The sequence below is a fragment of the Drosophila eugracilis genome, unplaced genomic scaffold (assembly GCF_018153835.1).
Source record: "Drosophila eugracilis isolate 14026-0451.02 unplaced genomic scaffold, ASM1815383v1 contig_47, whole genome shotgun sequence".
NCBI lineage: Eukaryota > Metazoa > Arthropoda > Insecta > Diptera > Drosophilidae > Drosophila > Drosophila eugracilis.
Window position 1 is genome coordinate 2,183,208 of NW_024573338.1, and position 24,273 is coordinate 2,207,480.

Here is a 24,273-nt window from a genome sequence, read left to right on the forward strand (position 1 = left end):
AGCTATATCTTAATAACTCACACCAACGACCATTCTTTAGAACAAGATAAATCCAAATCACTGTCATTATAATATATGAGAATGGTTTTTGAAAGGAAATCGATTTCTTTTGTATTTCTTTCAGGTAAAATTAGAAACTTTCGATTTCTTTTTTTAACATATCTTTTTAAGGAAACTTCATAAATTGACTTCTGGTATGAAGACCTAATGTTAAATTCTAAGACCAACCGAAGGCTTATCCATTGATTACACCCATCACATACCACTTAAATTTAGCAATTCTCCAATAATGCGTTGATTGCATAATGGAGCATAAGAAAGTCTCCTTTTTTCAGCCTATTTTTATACACAAAGCAATTGTGAAATGATTGCCGTTTAAATAATTAAACCGGAAGGAAGCCTTTCCAGTTGGTAAAAAGGTGAAGAACCCCCAAGAATGTAGGCCAATATTTCCTAGAAATGTATCGTATATAGGATTAAATAATGATTGGCAAGTCAGGCGACCAAATTTCATTGGAAATTCGTCTTTTGCTGAATAACCTTGATCTGTAAGTGGGTTTAGTTTCCGTCAGTACAGAATTATTTTCCAGTTCGTTTGCAGGGCCTAATCTCGAGGCTTAAACACCGATTGGAAAGGGGTTCACATGATTTTTTTTTGTTCTACTGAACCGCCAGTCAGCTGGTCGCTGGTGGTTGGCAATTATTTTTAGCCCATTGTGTGTATTTGCCACCACGCGGACCAACTGTCTGGGTAGGCAGGTGAGTGTTTATTTTTGCCAATCAATATTCCACATACTCCCAATCGATAAGGCACTTCACATGGCTGTAGGGCGCACGAGGCGTATGATTGATCTAATTGATAGCCAAGATTGATGGCGCAATCTCGGCAGGTGTGCGTCGGAGTGTCTGCTGTCAACTGAATGTGTGTATGTGATAGCAAGTGTGTGTTCCATGGACAATAAATCTCAATTGCAATCGACTTACATGCACTGGATTTCCTCAACACCCAGCTACCAGCAACAGCAACAGTTGACCACAAACACCTGCATTCAACTTGAACTTTTAATTGTTATTTTTTGTAATTTTCTTTGTTTTATATTAGTTTTTAATTTTGTTTTTATTTTAGTTAGAGTTCTTCACTCGAAACCGCGTTTTTGTCACCGACTTTTAAAGCGACTTGCGAGCGGCCAGCGAGCGATTGAAAACGCGACTTGGCAGCCCAAAGGACGAGCATGGACTGTGACACTGCGGCGGCTGACGGTGTCTATTATGGAGGCCAAAGGCAGGAGCAACATGGCCAGGAACAGAAACAGCAACAGAAAGCCACACAGCAATACACGGCCAAGGCGGAGCAACTGTTGGTCGTGCGAATCACGTATACGATATTCGATCGGGTTCGGGTTTGAAACTTCGGGCTTTGTAGCCATCGTCCTTCGTCCTTCGTGGTTATTTTTCTTCCTGTGTGTGTCGTCGGCAGCTGTTTAACTATTTTTCGGTTAGTTCTACGCTGCGCTTGCATTTCAATGACAAATTGTTGCATCTCAGAAATGATCCTGCTTCCCGCCCCCTTTTTCAACAATTCACCTGTGTTTCTGGCATTTGAATCAATATTCCATTTCTCAAACCTTTTGTCGCCTGGAAAAAATTGTTTCCAGTGTTTAGTCCTTATGTTTTGAGTTTTTTTTTCGTAGACAATTGCTTACTTTTCAGCGTCTAAGCGAGCGGAAATATGCAGCAGGAACTTTTGCGATTTCTTGGGGCAGACATATTTTTTGTTTTTGTTTTGAATATGTACGGGCGTTTTAAATTTATTGCACGACATTCAGCTTTACACGAGCAGCAACAAAAACAGCATCAGCGGCAACTGATAGCGGAAAGTTTAATGGGAAATGTAAATGTTACGCCATTGTATGACATACGACAATAAAATGGAATGAAACAGAAACAATAAACCGATGGATGCCAGGCCCAGGATTCCTACACAGGTTGTTGGTCTCATTTCCCCTCTTTGGTCGACCGCAGACCTCATCCCTCTATCCCACTGAAAACAATTCTAGTTTGAGTTTAGAAACTGCCTGATGTTTAGAACAGTTTAAAATTGTATATATTGGTTTTATTTTAAGGGGCAATTATTGATGGTTTCACTGTAGTTGCTCTGATAAAAAAATACCAATAATGGTCCGAATTTGGTCCGAATGTCAAACCCGTTAAACGAAATTAAATTCGAACTGCATTCACAGTTTAAACTCAAGTCAAATTTTGGTAATTTTTCGTAATAAATTATGTTTAGGCCCTCATCGAAAATGGGAAAATTGGTAACCTTTTCTCCACAAGATCTCAGATGCCGATAACTAAGCCAATAATGTTCCGAATATGGAACATGGTTATACCTCGTTAAACGCGAAATTATATTCATATTCAAAATGCATTCACAATTTAAAATGAGAAACTTTGGGGATTTTTCGCAAAAAAAGATGATATTGAAAATGGGAAAAATGGTTAAAAATAGAAATCCTTAAATCAGCCCGAGAACGATAGGGAACGTTAGATTTCGTCGTTAGATTCAAAAAACGGTCTCTTGACTAATTTATAACAATAACCCTGGTAGTAATATGAAATTATCGGTTAACCATCGAGTTTATGATTTTACGCCAAAAAGTCAGTATTTTGCGCTAAAGAAAGCGAAAAAATGTTCGTAATATGGAAAAAATTTTAGAAATTCGTTTTTATTTGATTAAAAAATAAAAAAAAATGTTCTGTCAAAGTTCTTGCAATTTCTCCCAGTTCAAGCACATCTCATTCTATTTCTCTAGTCTCCGCTTTGGGTTTTTTTATTTGCTGTTATTTTTCTGCGGCTGCGGCTATAATTTACAATAACAACAAACCGCGATAGAGGCGAAGGTGCCACAAGGGGGAGTGGCAGCAGCAGCAGCAGTGGATGGGGAGGCGGGAGGCAGATAGAGAAATGTGAAGCTGAAAATGAAAGAGTCGAACAATGTGGCTGGCCCGGCTTGTAAGGATGCCGTTTTGCATTCGATGGATGAATATAGAACGGTGGGGTGGCTGGGATGCGGGTATGTGTCTACAGGGAGGTCGATTCTAATAGAGGGTTAGGGAGGTGTTTGAAGTGAACCGATAGCACTGCTACCGTTAGCAGTGTAAAACGACGAAGCCATCGAAATCCCGCCATGCAGTTCCTCTGACTTCAGAGTCAGATATAGTATTTCATGGCGTCTCGCTCGATATGTCGCCTTCCATATGTATGTGTGTATATGTTGGTGTGTGAGTTCCATAATTCAATTTCAGAGTAAGCCCATCCACCCACAACCAACCCCATCCACTATGCACATAAGGCATTGATCTGCCCTAGCAAAGCGCTTTATGTTTTATGCGTGCGGCTGAAAAGTTTAACGAGGCATAAACAAACATAGGGCCATTGTCGTTGGCACTGCTCACTGACTGAATGAATGAAACTTGGCCAGATGATATATGGTCTGCCCAGGGATAGACATTTATTTCAGTATCCCCACCGGAAGCGGGATTAAAATCCTACAATATATATGACACAGAATTAGATTATGTTTTCCCCTTCTTAGATTTATGAATTCTATTTAAATTAAATGTGCAATCAATACCGATTTTCTTTTATTACTTTTTTGTTTTAAACTTTTTGCTTAGAACCCCAAAAAAAGCGTTTAAAGGGAGAAGGTGGTAAGAAAATCAACATGGCTAAATCAATATTAGTTAACTTAAAGCAAAGTGCTTCTAGGCATTACATGCAATTTAAATGCATTTATAATTAAACGTGGGGCTAGTAAACACAAAGACTTACCTGCAATGGTTCTCAGAATTCCTGCAAGAAGCTCAATGTTAGCTTCTAATTGAATAATTTGAAATTTGAATTCCTCTCTTTAAGCTTTCCGATGTGGCTAACAGCATAATAAAGCCAAATTAACAAACTTTTAGATTAAACTCCTCCTTTCTTAAGTAAAAACCAGCCCCGAAATATCTTCTAAAAAAGTTATGACATTGATTGGAAAATCTTATGATGTACTTTTGAGTCAGTTGGTGTCGCAGACTTCGAGCCCATGCTCAAATTGGCTTATCCATAATCCAATTAGCCAGGCAGATAGCGCCGTGTCACGGCCACATCCTCCTTACATAAACCATATGTTTCGTCACATGCAATTTCCAAAGCAATTAACCGGCACACTCGCACCTGCCCGATGCAACATCCTTTTGGGTTCCACCCCATCCCCCCTTTTACAGAGCCGATAGAAGGTCCTCTCGAATGCTGCAGCCGGTTGCTAGATACTGGCCATGTGAGTGTGTGTGAGTGCCAATGAACGAATTGAATTTGTCGCGCATCGAACAAACTTGGCAATTCAATCAACATGCCAGCTGCTTCTGCTCAATCTCCCATCTCAACTGACTTCTATTTTTTTTTTTTTTGACCATGAACCTGACCATCGAATATCGAACATTGAGAATCGGACATCGGCCATAGGGATTCAACTTTGGGCCATCGTTTTGCTGTTCGTTTTGCTAATTGAATTGCCCTGTTTGTCGCCTCTAGCTCTCTCTCCTCTCTCTCTCTCTCTGCCTTTCAGTGGTAGTGTCAAAAATTACGCATACGCCCGGTTGGTGCGCATTAAGCCGTTACGGCTAATGAAGCTCACGAGATTGACGGGCCAATTATGGCGATGATGGCATCGCCATTGTTTCCTTTTCCCTCTGCAATTGAATTACATTGAAAACTTCGTTAGGCTCGTTAGCCGAACGCGATTTCCGCGATAAACACGCACCGGCAACTTAAAATGCAATCAATGCCAGCCTGCCAGCTCTTCCATACTCAGGCTTAATCTCGATTAAATTGATTTTTATTGATATGTACCTAGGAATGGTACTCATGGTATGGTAGGGTTTATATTTGTTATTATGCACTTGGAGATATCAAATGAAAAACATATTTAGTAAGTTTTTTTAATAATAAAAGTTAACTGAAAAGTTATTATAGAGAAATATTTTTCAATCTTTAAACTTTGCACAGTAAACCTCTTGAGTGAAAAGCATATTTCATATAACAATAGCTTACAGTGCAGACCTATATATTCCAGCGAATTGGCACAGTTTGAGGGAGTTAGGTGGTTCCGGAACTTTTTCCTTGCCAAAGGCAACCGACTGCCTGGAGTAAATCCCAGTAGATTGGTTGCTCTCGTTACGCTTTTTTATTTTTTCAAGCTATTCTTCTCTTTTTTTTTAATTGATGTTCAGTGGTGATTGGTTTTCCAGCAGCCTTTCGAGGCGTCGGGATTAAGCGGAGTGCTTTCAATTTGCAGAAATAAAAATAACAATGGCCGGGCAGCCCATGAGCATAGGTGGTCGTTCCACTGACAGTCCAAATTGAATGGCAATTTGATTTCATTGAAGTGCAGCAACTGGTTGGTGCAGCAACCTGTCAATGCCGCAGCTGAGTACAATATTTCAGCTGACCAGGCAGCCGAAGAGCCAAACCAAATCAGAGCAAATACATTTATTGGGTTTACACCCAGCCCAGGCTCTTTCTTTCCCTCTTCTTTTTCCTCATTGGCGCCTGTGGCACGTACTTTTTATTTTGCTATTGGCCAACTTGTCCTTGTCCTTGTCATGCTGAAAATATAATTAAAGTTTTTGACAGTTATCTCCCCAACAATGAACGAATGTCCGTCCCGTGTCCTGTGTGATTAATGATGTCGCTTTCAGAAAACGCAAAAATAAAATAGAATTAAATCTGCCGAGGGACGGTATGAGGAGAAGTGACCTAAAAAGGCCTCTTGAATTGAATTACTTGATCATTTATGGTTGATTATGATAATCACTTCGAAAATGGCCAACCGCAGCACAACGGTCCTGCATTTTATTCCCCTCTCGAATGTTCTCCATCAATTTAAATGCCGTGCATGTCCAAATGTGAGTGCCAACGATTTGCATTTTCATAGTGCTTAGTGCGGTTGTGGTTGCAACAAAATGAATGTGGAATTTTCAGCGAACTCTAAGTTGACATTCGACATATTTTCAGGCAGAAATATGCCTAAAATGTTAGAGCCATAAATGTTTATTTTTGGCAAGAATTTGGAACTCGTCGGCTTGATGGTGATTGATTGCTGGAATTTTTCAATTGATGTGTTTAAATTAGAGAACATTTTATTATATAAACTTGATGTTGTGTGTCTTTTAAGTTAGATAGGTTGATATAAGTTTTTGTCTTCAAAAGTGAAACTTAAAACTTTCCAAAAGTGTATATGCTTTAAGAACTTTCTTTGATATGTTTTGTAAGGATTTAGGTACTTTTGTGATAGCTTCTAAGGAAAAGTGAACCAGCATCTCGATGTCCTTAACCTACCCCTATAGATTATTTTCCTGCATGACTGGGATTAAATTTAGGCTAGTGTCACTCTCAATTTGCGAGTGAAATCGAGCTGTGTCCTCGCTTCGTGTGTTTGCACACCTTCGCCAGCGGTTTGCAGCTTAGTTAATTAAAAAATCTCTTGGAAATCAGACAACTCAGATGGGTAATTAGAACTGGCAGCCAGCCAAAGCCGCACACAAACACACGACTGAGTTGCTGTGATGTCCGGGATTTGGAGTTAATTGGCTGCCGTTGCATGGCAACCCGTGGAGTTGCAACTGCAGTTGCGATAAGTGCAGGCAGTAGATTGCAAAACAAATCCCAAAACATAGGTACAATGTAAGAGCGTTTCGTAGAAAATATAACTTTTTTCTATCCGTATCTAACTTTATCTGCAGCAAGTCGGTGGGGAATTTTGTGAGCTGAGGCCACAAAAGTGGCCACAAAATTGAGTTGGTGCTGGGAAAAATTGAATTAATAACTGAAAACAGCAGGGTTTTTAGGGGCCAATGTGTAACAGATAATTTCATTAAAACATTCAGCAGCTCACACTGCGACAGCCGAAAAACCTACCGACCTACATTGCGTATGCGCAATGGTTTTCCAACGGACTTAACTTGGCTTTTGTGGCACTTTGTGTACGCGTGTGGCTATGAGTGTGTGTGCATGTTTAATATGCAATGGCTAGGCTTATGTTTTGTACAAGGAAATCCTTTTACACCATGTTGAGTTCCACTTGTGGCATTCGTCCTGAAAATAAAAACATAGAAAAATGATTTAGGCGCTCTGCGGTTGCAATTAGGTTTACATATTTATAACACAAGTGTCAATAGAATACCAAGTTTGCATCTCATTGGATGTGAGTTCATGAATTATTTGCAACCAAAGTTGATTGCCAAAACAAGAAGGCCGAAAGGGAAATGGCAAAGTTTTTGGCATGCACCTTAAACAAGCTTTAGGATATCAATTCCACAATAAAACTTTTTCTGCAGCTTTCAGTTGCCATTCTCTGGACAATTAACAACCAAAAGTGGGCCAAAACGAACTGTCAGGCAGGCAAACATCGAATCAGAGCATCGAAGTGAAATGGAAATGGCAAAAATGGAAACTGCTACTAAAAAGGAAACTTGTGTTTTGCATTTTTTGTTTTGCTTCTGGGGTCAAGCCTTTGCCACCGACTCCCCAGAAGGCAACAACACAAAACTAAAATGCAAAAAAAGGGAAAAAATATTGACAACAAAGAGCAAACTTCTCGATGATAATGAAACTGAAGATAATGATTTAAATGGAGTTAACTGAGCATGTCAAAGAGCACCATGTGTGTAGGTGCACAGAGACTTAATATTATTTAACAAATTTCTATAAAAAACATTCAGTTTTATCACTTTTTAGGGAGATATTTTACACTAAGCTACGTCCTTTATATATAAATTACTTTAATACTGAAGGATATACAAATTGCTGACAATTTTTTGGGAAGTTATTTTCTCTGTATGTGCAGAGAGTGACGGGATGCTTTGTCCCGTTGTGCGGTCACTGCCATGGGGCATGTTTTGTGTGGCCCACGGAGCGTATGCGTAACGAGTGCCCAAGTGGCCATCTCCAGCGGCCCGTGGCCATACAAAAGGAATCGCTTTGCTTGTCATTTCGCCGATTCAATTAACGGCAACAACTCGAAACAAAGAGACGATGGACAAAAACCCGATTCTCCAACGAAAAACCAGCAAAGTGGACAAATCAGGGAGTCAAGCCAGTCAAGGAGCCAAGCGACCAGCCTCGCTCTTTTAATGGGCAATTACATTTTAATGAGAGTTTACCGCCGCACCCTCCTGTCGATAAATGCAAATTTTGGATGGTCGCGAACGTACTCTACCTCTAAAGTCTGGTGGAAAAGTCGTTTTAAAGCCGGGTAGGGGTCAGGTCTCGGTTCTGTGATACTCCGATTACATTGTCACTGCCCGCCCGCCTTTGAATGCAAATTTCGCATCCACTGTTATTAATTTCGTGCCGAGTTTATGGTTTCTGCTGCCCCGCCTCCATATCGAACGCTTGACACATCAAAGCGTTTGCCTGACAGTAGCACACAGTGCTTTATATATACTTTTTTATTTTTTTTAAATATGCGTGTGCGATTAAAAGAGTAACGGCAACTGAAACTGAAACAAACATTAAAGGGCCACAGCGCTTTCAATTGGAAAATAAAAAAAATAAGATGGGAAAAAAACAGAGCGGCAAGCAGAAATATAATGAGTTTTGCCCGCTGCTCACAAACAGGCTCTGCTTGGCCATGGCCGCCGCCCTGACAAGCGTTGACACTTTTCCGCTTTTCCATTTTCCCGCACAGTCTGCGGATTCTGTTTCACGGAGAGGGAGAAATAGAGGAAGAACGAGCGTCCCGTAATGCTGATGGACACTCGCTTTGATTTGCTGCTGTTCCTCGTGTGGCTTTTCCTTTTGCCAGTTAAGTCGGCACTAACGACTTGTCATACGTGCGGTTTTATCCGAGGACAACGACACCGGTGGCTCATCTTCATCCTCATCCTCAGCTTCAGTCTCTCATCATCATCGTCATCATCATCATTGCTACCGACTGTTTGGCCTGTCCTTTGACACGGTGGCCCCTCCACTGCTGCGCCGCATTTAAAATCAATTTCATGGCCTCTGCCAGACTCACAAACTCAGACACACACACCTTCCCATTGGAAATCCCTGTTTTTGTGCCTCGGCCGCAAATGCAAATATAAACATATGTGATGCCTACAAAAAAGAAATCCCTTTCAAGCTCTAAATACTTCCCTAATGTAAGAAAGTTCTCGTGCGGAAAAGGACATTTTTGCTTATAACATCATTTTTGGGGGGTTACTATATTAGTTCATGATTAATTTTAATGTTTTACAACCCTCTGGGCTCCTTATATTAATAATATTTGGCAGATTATCTTCAAATACCTTAGAGAGTATTAAAATATCGACTTGAATTTGCAACTTTTTGAATATTTTATATATCGTTTTGATAAACCTTCAACTCCCAGTGAGTTTGTATTTATGTGTGTGAAAGGCAAAGGGAAAGGTCGTTACTGATAAGTCTGTGTGCCTGTTTGGCTAGTCAGTCATTCAGTTAGTTGGCCATCGTCCGCATCACGTATACGCCACGTTCGCCACTCCATCATCAAGAAGCGGTGCAATGCACTCTTTGCAAAGAACTTCCGGTAAGAGGGATTTTGGTGGGCATCATTTAGTTTGCTGTGAACTTCAATTAAGAAGCTGCCAGAATGCGAATTGCTTTAAGTTATTTGGCAATCCTGCGGCACCTGTTCCGTGTTTTTCTTAGCACTCAGCAGTCCCTGCCACTCGCTCGTGTGCCAAGAGCAATAAAAGTTTCGCCGACTGACGGTGGCAGGCGGAATTATTCATTCGACATTTAAGTGTCTGCCGACACGTGCAATGTAAAAGTTTAACACACCTGCATACATTACACAATCCAATGGCAAAAGCCATTAAAGCAAAGCCGGGGCTTAAAGACGTTTGGCTGTTGCAATGAAAAACAGATGACAAATTGGCCTCCTTTCATCTGCATTGCATACTTTTAGGCCAATGAATCTGCATATGGAATTCGCTGATGGCCAAAAGCAATCGATTTTCTTCGTACTTCGGTTTTTTTTTTATTGGGCAGGGAGAGCATGAGGTTGGGGGTACCGAAAGTGATTTCCTGCCAGGCATTGCCGCCAAAACTTCATCAAGCTACCATCTCTTATCGTCGGAGAAGGGGTGTGTTGAAGCAATATATACCACCCATTTTTCGGGGGCGTGCTGCATGCCGGGAATATCTTCCGGTTCCGCAGTTTTTGATGTCTTCCTTTGCGCTGGAGGAGCAAAAGAACCCAGACGGGAGAGCCAGTAAGTGCCAAATAATAACCGCATGTTGGCAAAACAAATCGAACAAAGAATTTCAAATGCAAAAAGAACAAAAAACAGAAGAAATTCCTAGTTTACCCAGAATATTCGATGCAGCCAGAAAAACACTTAACTATGAATGCGATTTCCATGTAAATCCCAGCGGCTTTGGCACGTGCGCCAACAAACTAGACAATAAGTTTGCAAAAAAAATAAGAATAATCAATTTTTGGATAGGGGGAGCCAGCATACATAAAACCAGGAGATTGCGGTTAATGGGCGTTTAAAAACGCGTGAAAAGGGTCACCTATGCTGCAGTTTTATGTGGCATACTTTTAAGGGGAGACCATAAAAAAATATACTAAAATTCAAGTATACAGTTGGCCATATTTTAATGGGTCTTTTCGGCCATTGTTGAGCTAACTGCAGCTCTCGTACATACAAATATATATACTACCATATATAGCTAAGAAATCGGAACGTGACAACAACAAAGGAAGCGGCTAGCACACGCCAAGAAAGCCAAACAATCGCTGTCTAAACTCATTGTCTGCGCTTTGTGTGTGTTTTGCAATTGAAAAGGGGGAAAAGGATCACTCGGAGACACTTTTCATCCCAAACCCTCAAACCCCATTACAACCGCGTGTCAATGCAAAATGTCTGTGAGTGGAAAAATTCACATTGATGCCGCTTTGTCGCATTGTTTACGGGCGGAAATATTGTTTGCTGGTAAACGCTGACAAACACTAACAGCAGATGTAAGTTGATTGTGAGAGCAGCCAAACACTTCACTTCACTCTGCCAGTTGATATGGCTTTGCATTATTATTGCCAGTCGTCTGAATGACTAAGCAGATAATGGAATCAAAGGTTCAATAGTGGACCAAAAAAACCTTTTGAGTTACGAAGAATCAGTGTGATTAAAATAAGCACAAAAGTAGGCAATCTGAAAGTTTGAAACTATCTCAAACTCTCAAATCGCAACTAATTTATGGAAAGCGTGACAGTTAAAATGACATGAGTAATTTGTAATTATTACCAGACGAAGGCATGAATAAGTAGATGAAGGGGTCATTAAAAATTTAAAAGTTTTAAAAGTATTTATTCAAAATGTAAAATAAACTATGGTAGTTTATGTAGAAAGATATTAATTTAACGAAGAACGGAACTTAATTACATTCTGCAGCCACTTGATTACACGTTGACTTGCAGCAATCGTCGCGCCTCCGGCACTGAATTTGAAATTAAAATGTATGATTATGATTTCGATTTTATATATCATAGAAAACTTACATAACCACCTCTGGGCTGACAAACATGGACGGTAGTCGCAGTTGTAGTCACAACTGTACTTACTGTACTTTCTGTACTTCCAGATGTACTCACAGCTTCACTCATAGCCGCAAGGGCAAAGATGCAAAACAAAACTCCAAGTCGGATGATCAACATCTTATCGCCGACAAAGTTAGAATTCAACTGGCGCTAATGGTTTTTGTAAAGCAATATATTAAGCCTTGCCATGTTTTTCTAGTAAATATATTAACATTTATATATTTCAAAGCACTCCACTCGTAATGATGAGAGGTTTTTGGGCGATAAATTGAAAGCAAATATGCAGAAAATGACTTTAATGCATACTTTTAGGGGATATATGTTAATGTTCCCAAAGAGGGGAAATTTATTTTATGATACATACATAGTTATCATAAATAATAATTTAATATAAATTTAATTTTTATTTGCATTTTAAGTACATTATATTCTCATTTTATTTTGAATAACTTTTAGATAACGCATCGAAGAACACGTTTCATGCACTTTAAATTGCAGCATTGCTCTGCCAATGTGCATTTGCTGTGAAACGGCAGACAGTTATCGGCCAAGACCATTCGTTCTATCTAGAAAGAAAAATAGCAGATAAATTAAATTAAGCCAAACATAAAATATAGCTTACTTGGGTTAGCTTTAAAGAAATAGGCAGCACATCGCTAGCATTTCGCCTTATAAATGGCGAAAATTCGTCAATGCCATAGGGAATATGTCTGGGCTGAATCTTAAGAGTTGGCACAGCAATGACCACTCCCAAAAACAACCAAACGGCAATAGTGATTATTGAACTAAGCTTCATCGTAAGGAATTAACTAACAACCGTAAGTAGAACTCCTTTATATACCATTCTTTGTCGAAATCAAAAAAAAAATTAGTTTAGTCAGCGATGTAATTACAGTTTGTTTGGGGAAAACAGATTTCGATTGAATAACAACAGAGACGGTAGCTGAGGTCTACAACCGGCGGACTCTGCCAAACAATCTGGACAGTATCGGCGCCCACCACATTTCAATTGTCGGCTACTCCACGGAGCAACGGTCTGAGTTTGAATTTGAGACTAAGTAAATTAACAATTACTAAAGTAAGTACTTCCTGTGATCAACGTAGGCCTAAAGAACAAATATTTAAAAATTTCACAAAGTTTAAGGCTCGTATTTATAATTTCGTAGGTAAGCTTCCCAAGTAAGTTTGGGTGGTCGTTTAGTGGTATCACCTTAAGATGCGCTGTCCTTTCCAAACTTATACAATCTAGCTCTTATAGGAGTAGTTCCTTTGCGCTGGAGTGGGCGTATAAATATAATACATTTAACCGCAGTTTAATTGGTCAATGAAAATATGGATTCTAATTTTTTAAATGCTTTTTCATGTTATGGTAATTGTTGTTAAGAGTTTGCGTCTTCTGAACGTGATTGTATATGTATATTCAAACACACCATTTTAAATGTTTGCTTTTATTTTATTAATAAACATTTAATGTTTGACATTTCTGTAAAATTATGTTAGAAGTTAATTGTCACGGCATTTGTTGACCTTGGTATCACAAAACAGTGAGCAGCACTCGGTACGGGTTCGGCACTGTGATTTAAATTAAAATTTATTACTTATTTATTACTAATATCTATTGAGAAAACTTACGAATTCGCCATTGTTGTCACAACCACGGGCTTGAGCGGCAACGGCCAAGGCGAGAATGCCGAAAACAAGTCGGAGGATCAACATCTTATCGGTGGCAAAGTTGAAACTGAACTGAAGCTAATGGCATTTGGTAGGCATTATATACCCCTTTGCCACGTTTTTTAGCTAATTTATTAAAATTCATATATTTCGTAACACTACACTTGTGAAGTTGAATAAGTTCTATAATAATTGATGGCGATAAATCAACAACAAATATGCGTGAAAAGATTTTTTTAGGAGATAAATGAAATGTTAGAGTTTGGAATTGTATTTAATATAATATATATTAATTGCAAGGACTATAAGCACCAATAAATTAACTTTGCCAGGTCATCTCTAAGAGATACAGGAAAAGTCTGAATGTGCAACCTAACAGCTTAGCCAGGCAACTTGGAACGGCTGCCTGAACTGTAGATATAAATCATTTACTATACTTTTCCCTATAATACTTAGGTATAATATTATTCTAAGGATCAAATATTAATCAAATAAAATCTGTAACGATCAGATTAGGTTGCGACATGTGCAGCAGTGCGATAGTCACATAATAAAACTTTATTTAAAAAATGAGAATCGTGACAGTTAATGGGCCGCGTGCAATTATTACAAGACGAGGAAGTGAATGATTAGGTCATTAACTGTTGACAACGATCATTTATTATTTTTTATTTAAAAAAAAGACAAAGATCTAATTTTAAAATAATATTAATAATTCTTCTAGCAGAAATGAACGCCACCTTTTGTCACTGCCAATAAGAGGCCTCATAACATACGTTTCTTAATAAATTAAAATAATAATAAATTATAAATAATGTTCCGATTTGTTGTTTTTGTATTAACAAAAAAGATTTTAGCTGATAAACAGTCTGTACATTTCCATATTTTGCCTCTGAGACGAGTCGAGTACAGCTACTGGTTCGGCTGTAAGAGCTGAAGAGTGAGCTTGAAGGATACCCATTTTAAGGATTGCCGATTTAGTGGTTACAAGAAAGCCGATAACTTCTTGGGATAGTAATCCATCAGCTATATGAAGGTGTAATTCTTAAACTCTTGATTGAATTATAAAAACTCTCTCAGAAAAATACCTTTAGATGTTTTGCCTTTTTTGTATCTGCAAAGCTGCGTTTAGGGGGTTAATTCTGAGACCGATATTTCCGCATAGATCTATTTTGTTAACTACTGGTTTTTGAGGGGTGTCTTGGCAGTGAGTAAGTATTTTAAATGGGTTGGCTGTCAGGTATTGAATATTTAACTTTAGTGAGGGACGTTGGCTTCAAAGGAAAGATCGTAGATTGGTGTTGTCGAAAGGCCTCCTACATATGCACGTAAAGGATAATCATAATCGTTTTTTATTTTGATTTTGGTGCCTTACCGTATAATGACAGTCAGTTCATATAGTGTTTTTGAGGTGTATAAGCTGTTGGCAATTTAGACTGAGGTAAGTGAATGTCACTTGTATTTAAAAAAGGTGGTGGGAAGTTTGCGTGTTCTAAATGTAAATGTTTTACACACTTTATTAAATGTTCGTTTTTATTTTATTAATAAACATTTAATGTTTGACATTTCTGTAAAATTATGTTAGAAGTTAATTGTCACGGCATTTGTTGACCTTGGTATCACAAAACAGTGAGCAGCATTCGGTACGGGTTCGGCACTGTGTTTTGAATTGAAATGTATTACTTATTTATTATAATTATCTTTTAAGAAAACTTACAAATTCGCCATTGTTGTCACAACCGCGGGCTTGAGCGGCAACGGCCAAGGCGAGAATGCCGAAAACAAGTCGGAGGATCAACATCTTATCGGTGGTAAAGTTGAAACTGAACTGAAGCTAATCGCATTTGGAAGGCATTATATACCCCTTTGCGGCCTTTTTTTTTAGCTAATTTATTAAAATTCATATATTTTATAGCCCTACACTTGTGATGTTTCTAAATTTCTATAATAATTATTTTTGATAATTCAAAATCAAACATGCGCAAAAAGGTTTTTTAAATAAATTAATAATGAATACTTTTAGGAGATGGATAGTTTAGGAGATAATAGTTCTTCGAAATAATAATCAGATTAGTTTAGTCAGCAATGTAATTACAGTTTGTTAGGAGACAGTTTTTAATTGAATAAAAATACTTCTAGGTGGCAAAGAGACGGTGGCTGAAGTCCACAACCGGCGGACTCTGCCAAACACTCTGGACAGAATCGGCGGCCACCATATTTCGATAGTCGGCTACTCCACGGAACAGTGTAAGGAACATATTGGTGAACATGGTAACTTCATCCTGGTTGAGAGGATTCAGTTGCTGCTGCATCGGTGGCTTGGATATGAGCGGTAATTTCGAATCCTTCGGAGAAGAAAAGTCCTTGACAACGGGTTGGGCTTGTATTTGGGTCTAAGTAAATGAACAAGAACTTTTTTTAAACAAAATGATCTGAATTTTGAAGAAATTTAAAAGTTTTTTTAGTATATCATTTTTCAAAATACTAAAATCCTGAACTTCTCTTACTGCAAGCACTAGAAGCACCAATAAAATTGCCAGCATTATGACTGCCAAAGCGGTTTCTATCTTCAAATGAACTAAAGGCCAAAGTTGATCAGAACGTGGCTTTTAAAGACAATTATGGTCTCTCTGACCCAACTATTAATTGCACAGCTTCGGGCTTGTTGGACATGCTCGTCTGTTTGCCCAAGTCAAGAAGTTGGGCTACATTTGTGTCAAGACGCTCGAGATAATTGGGAGTTGGCGCTGTCAATATTTAATGTCGATGATATCAGAAAAAGATATAGATGTAGATATGCTAGCTAAATATGACCTATGCCTGACTTTCTTATTATTGAATTAAGTAGGTTAAGGTTATTTTAACGGATTTTTTACATTTTTCTCAGAACTCCAACTTCGCAAAAACTTGTGTAAGTGGAAGTGCTTCATGACTTGGATAAGCTCTTTACTTTTATAAATGATAATAAAGAAAAAACAACATTATCAATTCGTTTTGCTGTGTATTTTTTCCATTTCAATAAAACCCGCATTTTTGTTATCAAATTGAAAGGGAACAGTGGCAGTACCAGTTTTACCATACCAGCCAGTATTTAATTGTTTGCTTAACTTTTTTTTATTAGCGATAATTCAAGCTTTCTAAATGGCAAAAAACTTGCTTTTATGTAAGGGACCGTTTGATAAAACAACCAACTAAAAACTATTAATTCTTCTGATAGTTTTATGGGGAACTTTTGCCAACATTTTTAGATAGATGATTACGAGTTTTGAAGATGTTTCTGGTAACAAAATGTAGGCTTCCTCTGAATATGTATTTTATTTGGTAATTAACTGGCTGCCATGTTTCTACATTTTTCTGAATTTTTTCTAAGTGACACACCTATGAATAGTAAGTTTGACTTCGGAAATTGCAGTCTTCAGCCCTAGAACACTGAAAAAAAACATATAAATCCGAATGTAAAGGTTATTAAAGAAAAAACCACTTACAAGTCCACCGGTTTGATGGCAAGCTGCGGCCATCATGCATATTTCTTTTTATTTTGAAGATATTCAAAGATATTATCAATTCTAGATATTTTAATAGGATCGTAAGAGTCCGCTTTAGCTGCACAATATAAACCATAGGTCATGCACTTTCTCGAGCAGCAATCCGTATGCAATTGACACTACGATTTATTAATTAAAATAAATTGGACATTTCTTGGGTTTATAATTTGATAACTTACATATCCCCCATTTGGCGAACATTGACTTGAACTGTAGTAGGCAGCCACATAGCCCAGGAAAATCAACAAAAGACTCAAACGGAAGATCGTATGAATCATCATTGAGATCTTCTCGCTGCCAAAGTTTAGCTTCAACTGAGATATTCGGCTGTCAAATGGCTTCATTTATATAACAAACGAACATTCTAATTACTTTTCTAGTTTACTTATTTTTGTTTCTGTTGAGTTTATTTGAGTCCAAACTTATTATTGTTTGGGAATATGCATAAGCACAAAGGTTAAGATATAAATCAATATTTTATTTATGAGTGATTGTTCTGATTACATTGAAACTATGAGGTGATCTAAGGTTATTGAACAATGTAAATCAATAATAAATACGCAGATCGTGCTTAATCAGAAATTATGCAAGACAAAATAAATCAATAAATGATTAAGGAAATGCAAAATTGCTACTATTTAAATTATTTGTAATAAAGAACAAATCGAGAGTTTTATTTTAGCAATAAAAAGTGTAATGAAAAGGTAAATAGGAAACCGGTTGTTGATCGTGCAACTAAGGGTTAACCATGTTATTCATTTCCAAGACAAAAGTTTCCCAAAAATGCGCATTGCTCTGAATATGTATTTCATTCGGTAATTAAGTGGCTGTCACGTTTCCACATTACTGTGAATTTCCCTTTAAGTGACACACCTGTGAATATAAGTATGACATCGGAAATTGCAGCAGTCTTCAGCCCGGGAGCACTGAAAAAAAATGTAAGTCCTGAGATAAAGTAGGCCAAATTATTGAGGAGAAAAGATCTTACAGGTCCACCGGTTTGATTACAGGTTGGAGTCACCTTTTCCTTCACGCTAACTACAACATCTTGTTCATCTTTAACTTTGACAGCTTTGGTATTCGCTTCGAAGATTGAGTTCGAAACTGTATAAAGTTTAATGGGATTAAAATGAGGCGCGTTAGGTGCACAATATAAGCTATAGGTCATGCACTTTCTCGAGCAGCAATCCGTATGCATTTGACACTAGAATTTAAATGATAATTAAATTAGAAATTCTTAAGGTTTATAATTTGATAACTTACATATCCCCAATTTGGCTGACATTGGTTTGTACTCTGGTATGGAGCCACATAGCCCAGGAAAATCAACAGAAGGCTTAAACGGAAGATCGTATGAATCATCATTGACATCTTCTCGCTGCCAAAGTTTAGCTTCAACTGAGGCATTCGGCTGTCAGTTTGCTCCATATATATATAATAAACGATCTCGATTTTGCGAGAACGAAGTGAAGAGGCACAGAAAAGAGTGACTAATAGCTCAGTGTCATTCTGACTACCAGATACCGTCTAATTGTTTCTGTTTATTTTTTATGAGTCCAAACATATTATTGTTTGGAAATATGCGTAAGCACAAAGGTAAAGATATAAATCAATATTTTTTTCATGAATGAATGTTCTGATTACGTTGATAGTATGAGCTGATCTAAGGCGCTTGCATAATTTAAATTAAAAATAAAAACACAGATCACGCTTAATCAGAAATTATGCAAGACAAAATAAATCAATAAATGATTATGGCATTTTAATGTAATGAAAAATAGCTACAATTTAAGTTTTTTGTAATAAACACTTTGAGAGTTTTATATTGGCAATAAAAAGAGTAATGTGCGAGTAAACTAGAAACCGGTTGTTGATCGTGCACTTAAGGGTTGACAATGCTTACTCTTTCCAAGACAACAGTTTCCCAAAAATGTATGAATATACCCCAAGGGTTGCGCACAGCCACCTGTTATGGGAAAAGAGTCCGGTGGAAAGCCCGCATCGAGGGTGTGCGTTTTGTTAGTGTGCCAAGGACTGCACCGTGACCTGCTCAATGCCGCTCCCTGGAGTGGCCGACTCACTCACCAACGGAATCGAGTGGTTTGTCCACATTCGAGTAAAAGTATATATACCTCTATATTCTCTTATACGAATGCCCATCGATCAGCCGTCTCAGGCTTATCTTATCGGCTGGAGGCTTTAGTTATAACCAAGGGAGTGCTCGTCGTTGTCGCTCAGTTGAGTTGCGGTTGCCAGGGCGCGAACAGATACAGTTTTCGATCCGATACGCGTTTTTTTTCGGTATCACCATGATCACGCCGCCGTTGTCTGGATTGGTGGTTTCGGGTGCTTTGCTGGTGACCCTGGCCTTGGTGGTCAATGGATCTGTGACCCAAAGGGAGCGCTCCTTGCGCCTGCCCAATGAAACATATCCGCTGTTCTACCAACTGCACATATCCAGTGATATTCACATGGGCACTCTACTCTTCAGCGGAAATGCCACCATTGACGTAGCCATCCGGCGGTCGACGAACGAGATAGTGCTGCACGCCAACAACCTGTCCGATATTCAGATTACTGTCCACCGGGTGACGGACATAGGATTAGAGCTCGTCGACGATCTTACACATACAGTCCATCAGTCGGGATCTTATCTCATCATTCACCCAACAGAGAATTACCAGGCCTTCGAACAGGGTCAACTATATCGCCTAGAGATTCTGTACACTGCCATTATGACGTCTCGTCCCTCGGGTCTTTACTACATGGATTACAGGGATGAGGAAAATAACAGGACCGTGTGAGTATTTTATCTTTGCTAGCAACAGTAGCTCATAGGTGTAAAATCTAAAAAAAAGTTTATTGTAATAGATAAAATGGGCCTGGCAGTAAGACTTTTTAGAGTACTATGCTAGGTTATTTTTGGACTATCTTTCTTTTTTATGACAAAGCGGCTACTGCTTATCATAAATCACGATAACCTCTAAAATAAAGTAGGTATCTAATACATTTATTAAACTTTTAAGATACACTCAGTCTGCTTGGGGAAATACATAATAAAAGGCACGCGCTTAGCCAGATTAAAAGTTAGTTCATCTTACATAATCCAGCCGTAGACTCCATGTGCACTTTGTTTTGGTCACTTCACATTGCCTACGCTCTCACTTTTACTGTGTTATTATTATTTCATTTGTTTGGCATTGCCTTTTAATTACGTTGCTGCCGTAGACAGTTCTCTCGGACATTATCGCTATCAGATTTATATATAAACTCATATACATATATAAATGGCCCATCGCATATGGCAAAATCGATTGATCCGGTAGCGTCATCAGGGTGACGATGTAAACATTGGGATTTCTCAATGGGGGGGATTCTTCATAAAGGGGAATGACTGTGTCACCAATTAGGAGTCGCACCTTATCAGTTCCCCCGGTAGATAGTGAAACGACAACAAAAGCGGACAGTGTTTGATACGATAGCGTACCACCACCGATTTGTTTTGATTACGATTGAGCAACATATTCGCATGACCCATGATTTTCTTTTCTGGGTTTTGGGAATAACGAGACTCGACTGTTCCGTGGGAGTGAGAGCACGTTCTCTGTGTGATTGATCATTCTGGCAGCCGCAGGCTGGGACTGGTTTTTATTTGTTTAGCGTTCAGTGATCTGAAAATGGGACTGGGAATTTTCGGACCGCAATGATCTTGTTTAATTATAAAGAATAGACAGGCCGAAGACGTCAAATACACTTGGCAACAAGTTGTAATCTATCGTTGGATTTTTTTATGTGGGATTTTTTTCATATAAATTGTGATTATTTTTCGCATTGAGACCTATTGACCCACATATTCAAATCTTGCAGATACATAGCAGCCACGCAATCGGAACCAACATATGCTCGCCTAATCTTTCCCTGCTACGATGAGCCGGGTTTCAAGTCGAACTTTAGTATAAGGATAACACACGGCAGCAGCCATTCGGCTATATCCAATATGCCAGTCAAGGAAATACTCTCTCATGGGTAAGTTAATAACTTTAACGTTTTAAAAGTGTTATTAACTTTTAGTTTTTTTTGCAGAGACTTAAAAACCACTTTGTTTCATACAACACCGCCAGTTTCTTCGTACCTTGTAGCATTTGTAATCTCCGATTTTGACAGCATTACTGAGACCTATCGAGGGGTCACTCAAAGTATATACTCCCCGCCAACTACCAAAGAAAAGGGTTACAATGCCCTGAGAAATGCAGTCAGAACGGTGGCTGCTTTTGAGGATTACTTTGGTATTTCCTATTCCTTGCCAAAATTGGATCACGTGGCCTTGAAGAAAAACTATGGAGCTGCCATGGAGAATTGGGGTTTGATCACTTACAAGGACAGCAATTTGCTGCAGAACGGTTTAAAGGACTTGCGCCATCCGATGTCGGACAAGATTACGCAGAACCATGAGATCGCTCACCAGTGGTTCGGGAATTTGGTTTCGCCGGAGTGGTGGACATACACCTGGATGAACGAGGGATTTGCCACATACTTTAGCTATGTGATCACTGATTTGGTAAGTAAATTTAAAGATATATCAATATAATCCCTTTAAACTGATTAACTTTTTTCCTTTTAGCTTTACCCCAAACAAAACATGATGGAGGTGTTTATGGAACATGAGGCTGATAGTGCCTACAGCTATAACAGCTTCAATGACGTCCGTCCAATGTCCCATTATGTGGAGGGTGACAAGGATATCATTAATGTTTTCGACATCATTTCCTATAAGCGTGGAGCATGCGTGATCAAGATGTTCCACCATGCATTCCGGCAGAAACTATTCGTGCGTGGCATAACCCATTTTCTGGAAAAATAGTAAGTTTTAGAGACTGTCACCTCGAACTGGCCAATTGGAATTCATGGGTCAAGGTCGTCTGCTCTTTCGCCCAGTCGTTACAGTGTGGCCAACGAGCTGAATCTATTCGATGCACTGCAAGCAGAGCTCCAGGAGGATGAGTACTTCAGCCACCAGCCGTGGGCATCTAAGATAAGGGAGATCATGCTCTCCTGGACACACAGCGAATGGATGCCCATTGTAATGGTGACGAGGAATTATGAGAACAACACTATAACCTTTAGCCAGCGTTCGGTTCACCATAAGGATGAACTCTGGTGGATACCAATCAACTTTGCCACTGCCAAGTCACCAACATTCGATGACACTCAAGCGGAAATATTCATGCCGCCGCAAACTGAATACACCGTGGCACTGGAAGATCTGAATATGGAGCTTAGTGGCAAGGATTGGATAATATTGAACAAACAAGAGACGGGCTTCTATCTCGTCCATTACGATACGGATAATCTAATGGCCATTGCCAGGCAGCTGCAGACCAATCATTCGGTCATCCATAAAACCAATCGTGCCGGTCTCTTCCGGCACCTTAAACCCCTCATCGAACACAATGAAATCGAGCAGGTGGATGTGGTGTTTGAAATGCTAAAATATCTTGAGTTCGAGGAGGATATACTGACCTGGAACCAAGTAGCAGATTCCATCGGTTGCTTAAGTAAAAATCTATATGGAACATCCTCTCAGAGGCTTTTCAACGAGTTCGTACGTCACCTGGTCAGTCCCATTTTTAAGGGCGTCTACTTGGATCAGACTTCAAATACTCCCCTGGATACGGCCAATGGAATCCTTAATTTGGCCTGCTCAGCGGATCTGCCAGAGTGCCTGGAATACACACGCAACCTGGCCATGGAGTATATCATCAATAAAACGAATCTAACAACGGAATCGGAATACTATGGCACAGGGGATACGGTTTTATGTCTGGGAGTGCGTTACCTTAGCGATCACGACTTCCATAGAGTCATCGAGTTGCTGCAAGAGGCAGATCGGGAATCGATGTACTATGAAGACATAATATATGCCCTCCGGTGCACGCAAAGTCATCGCCATCTATTATACTATATGGAAGTCCTGCTGAGCAAGAACTCCACGCACATTATGCTTTCCGAGAACGATATGATGTATCTTCTTTACGTTTACAAATCAAATCTGGCATCAAGACCGGTCATCTGGCAGTATATCGAACGCAACTACAGGATGCTCTGCCGATCACCGAACTTCTTTGAGCATCTTAAACAGCTTGCTGGATTTGTACCTCGCCATCAGAGGCCACATGTGAGTAAAATTATTATTTCTGATAAAACATATTCTAATAAAAACATATTTTTTTTATTTTAGTTTTTGAGATTACGCCAGACCATTGCTACTCATATAAAGATGGAAGGTATTACTCCAAATACGGAGCTGATCGAGCCCGATTCACCACTGGTTGGCAAAAAGGTGAAGATCACCGAAACATTCCAGGATAAGTTCGAGCAGCAGATACACGATTGGCTGCTTGGGGAGTTTCCTCAGTCGTCCAGTAAAAGTGATGCTATTTTGGCCGCCTCCCTCGGTGCGACAAACGGATCAAGCCGATCCCAGGGAATCCTGAATGAGGCAACTCGAATGTTGCGATCTGCGTTACAAATAGCCGATTTGTATAGGTGATCACTCTGGTTTCTAAAAGAGACTACATAAGTACAAGCTTAATTACAAATAAATTAATTTTTAAAGAAAACCAACACAATCGAGTGTAGTCAATAGTTCAGAGCTTTTCACCACTGTTTGAATGAACGATAAGAGATATCGCTTTGGCTTAGACGGGTCTGTGGGGAATCGATAAGCCAGTCAAAAACTCAATAGTCATTGGCAATAAATGGTCATCTGATCTACAGCCTATATTTATAAGCAAAACTTTGATATGAAGTATTTTTGGGCTTTTCAAAGGAACTGTAAATCAACTTTGGTTGGAATTTATGAAGAATAAATCGATAAATTAGAGAATATTAAAATAAGGTAAAAATCGATTTAGAGACTTTGAATCTTAGAACATGTCTAGTGGTGACCTTCTCAAATTTTTTTTAACTACAATGACTCGTCAATGAAATTCACATTTTTAATCGTTGATCACGAATTTTTATAACTGTTTTGATAATATTGATGATAATATAGCCATAACAACTTGCATTTTTACCGGTGCCTTAAAACTCTTACAATTTCCAGACAAAGCAATTACTTGAAAATTTACTGCGTAATTGTGCTTTGGCCTAAAAGCTAATAACACGAATTAGATTGATAATAAAAAACTCATTTGTTATCCTGGTAAATTTGATAAGTACTACGCTACTGAATCATTATAATAGTTTTTAGGAAGGGTACTTAAGAATCTGGTACTTTTTTCCCCCGACCTGAGATCACCTTTACTTAATACATAGTATTTGAGCACCGACTTAAGAGCTTGCTAGAGTGTGCAGACTAGCCGATATCTGAACGGTTTTACTGTTTAATTATACTTCACGTTTAGCTTGGCCCAGTGCACTCTTGGCCAATAACTGGGGCTTTG

At 38.9% G+C, this 24,273-nt stretch overlaps 5 protein-coding genes and 2 long non-coding RNA genes across 7 annotated transcripts in view; 1 reads left to right on the top strand and 6 right to left on the bottom strand.

The window, feature by feature from the left end:
• The window catches only part of LOC108109575 (muscarinic acetylcholine receptor gar-2), a 29,142-nt gene extending 27,646 nt beyond the window's left edge, over window positions 1-1,496 (bottom strand). The window contains exon 1 of the mRNA XM_017218152.2: window positions 985-1,496. The gene's annotated coding sequence lies outside the window, so the exon portion shown is untranslated. The remainder of the gene's footprint in view (window positions 1-984) is intronic.
• A 9,865-nt stretch (window positions 1,497-11,361) lies between these two features.
• LOC121530295 lies at window positions 11,362-11,733 on the bottom strand. The gene is made up of 2 exons (XM_041819191.1): window positions 11,574-11,733; window positions 11,362-11,512 (listed from the first exon to the last, which is right to left on the bottom strand). The coding sequence occupies exons 1-2, from the start codon at window positions 11,727-11,729 to the stop codon at window positions 11,450-11,452; spliced, it is 219 nt and encodes a 72-aa protein (XP_041675125.1). The 5' UTR covers window positions 11,730-11,733; the 3' UTR covers window positions 11,362-11,449.
• Window positions 11,734-12,002: 269 nt separating this feature from the next.
• Window positions 12,003-12,424, bottom strand: LOC108109459. Its single transcript, XM_017217958.2, has 2 exons — window positions 12,235-12,424; window positions 12,003-12,178 (listed from the first exon to the last, which is right to left on the bottom strand). Exons 1-2 carry the CDS (start codon window positions 12,406-12,408, stop codon window positions 12,065-12,067), a joined length of 288 nt encoding a protein of 95 aa, XP_017073447.1. The 5' UTR covers window positions 12,409-12,424; the 3' UTR covers window positions 12,003-12,064.
• A 620-nt stretch (window positions 12,425-13,044) lies between these two features.
• Window positions 13,045-13,361, bottom strand: LOC108109460. The gene is made up of 2 exons (XR_001772513.1): window positions 13,245-13,361; window positions 13,045-13,184 (listed from the first exon to the last, which is right to left on the bottom strand). It is a non-coding gene; the product is annotated as an uncharacterized LOC108109460 (long non-coding RNA).
• Window positions 13,362-14,802: 1,441 nt separating this feature from the next.
• On the bottom strand, window positions 14,803-15,211 carry LOC108109448. Its single transcript, XR_001772510.2, has 2 exons — window positions 15,001-15,211; window positions 14,803-14,940 (listed from the first exon to the last, which is right to left on the bottom strand). It is a non-coding gene; the product is annotated as an uncharacterized LOC108109448 (long non-coding RNA).
• Window positions 15,212-17,285: 2,074 nt separating this feature from the next.
• LOC108109432 lies at window positions 17,286-18,250 on the bottom strand. The gene is made up of 3 exons (XM_017217932.2): window positions 18,092-18,250; window positions 17,817-18,032; window positions 17,286-17,754 (listed from the first exon to the last, which is right to left on the bottom strand). Exons 1-3 carry the CDS (start codon window positions 18,233-18,235, stop codon window positions 17,689-17,691), a joined length of 426 nt encoding a protein of 141 aa, XP_017073421.1. The 5' UTR covers window positions 18,236-18,250; the 3' UTR covers window positions 17,286-17,688.
• Window positions 18,251-19,072: 822 nt separating this feature from the next.
• On the top strand, window positions 19,073-23,452 carry LOC108109562 (endoplasmic reticulum aminopeptidase 1). Its single transcript, XM_017218135.2, has 6 exons — window positions 19,073-19,628; window positions 20,696-20,854; window positions 20,912-21,386; window positions 21,450-21,688; window positions 21,764-23,003; window positions 23,067-23,452. Exons 1-6 carry the CDS (start codon window positions 19,138-19,140, stop codon window positions 23,376-23,378), a joined length of 2,916 nt encoding a protein of 971 aa, XP_017073624.2. The 5' UTR covers window positions 19,073-19,137; the 3' UTR covers window positions 23,379-23,452.
• The last annotated feature ends 821 nt before the right edge of the window (window positions 23,453-24,273 follow it).

What these genes read in the sequence shown, in the direction of transcription:
- LOC108109562 (XM_017218135.2), top strand. Translation starts at nt 19,138, where the DNA reads ATGATCACGCCGCCGTTGTCTGGATTGGTGGTTTCGGGTGCTTTGCTG. An exon ending in GAGGAAAATAACAGGACCGT is followed by an intron (nt 19,629 to 20,695) that starts GTGAGTATTTTA and finishes CAAATCTTGCAG; the next exon opens with ATACATAGCAGCCACGCAAT. An exon ending in ACCCATTTTCTGGAAAAATA is followed by an intron (nt 21,689 to 21,763) that starts GTAAGTTTTAGA and finishes TCTTTCGCCCAG; the next exon opens with TCGTTACAGTGTGGCCAACG.
- LOC108109459 (XM_017217958.2), bottom strand. Translation starts at nt 12,408, where the DNA reads ATGAAGCTTAGTTCAATAATCACTATTGCCGTTTGGTTGTTTTTGGGA. An exon ending in TTTCTTTAAAGCTAACCCAA is followed by an intron (nt 12,179 to 12,234) that starts GTAAGCTATATT and finishes TTTTCTTTCTAG; the next exon opens with ATAGAACGAATGGTCTTGGC.
- LOC108109432 (XM_017217932.2), bottom strand. Translation starts at nt 18,235, where the DNA reads ATGCCTCAGTTGAAGCTAAACTTTGGCAGCGAGAAGATGTCAATGATG. An exon ending in GTCAGCCAAATTGGGGATAT is followed by an intron (nt 18,033 to 18,091) that starts GTAAGTTATCAA and finishes TTTAAATTCTAG; the next exon opens with TGTCAAATGCATACGGATTG. An exon ending in GTAATCAAACCGGTGGACCT is followed by an intron (nt 17,755 to 17,816) that starts GTAAGATCTTTT and finishes ATTTTTTTTCAG; the next exon opens with TGCTCCCGGGCTGAAGACTG.
- LOC121530295 (XM_041819191.1), bottom strand. Translation starts at nt 11,729, where the DNA reads ATGTTGATCATCCGACTTGGAGTTTTGTTTTGCATCTTTGCCCTTGCG. An exon ending in GTCAGCCCAGAGGTGGTTAT is followed by an intron (nt 11,513 to 11,573) that starts GTAAGTTTTCTA and finishes TTTCAAATTCAG; the next exon opens with TGCCGGAGGCGCGACGATTG.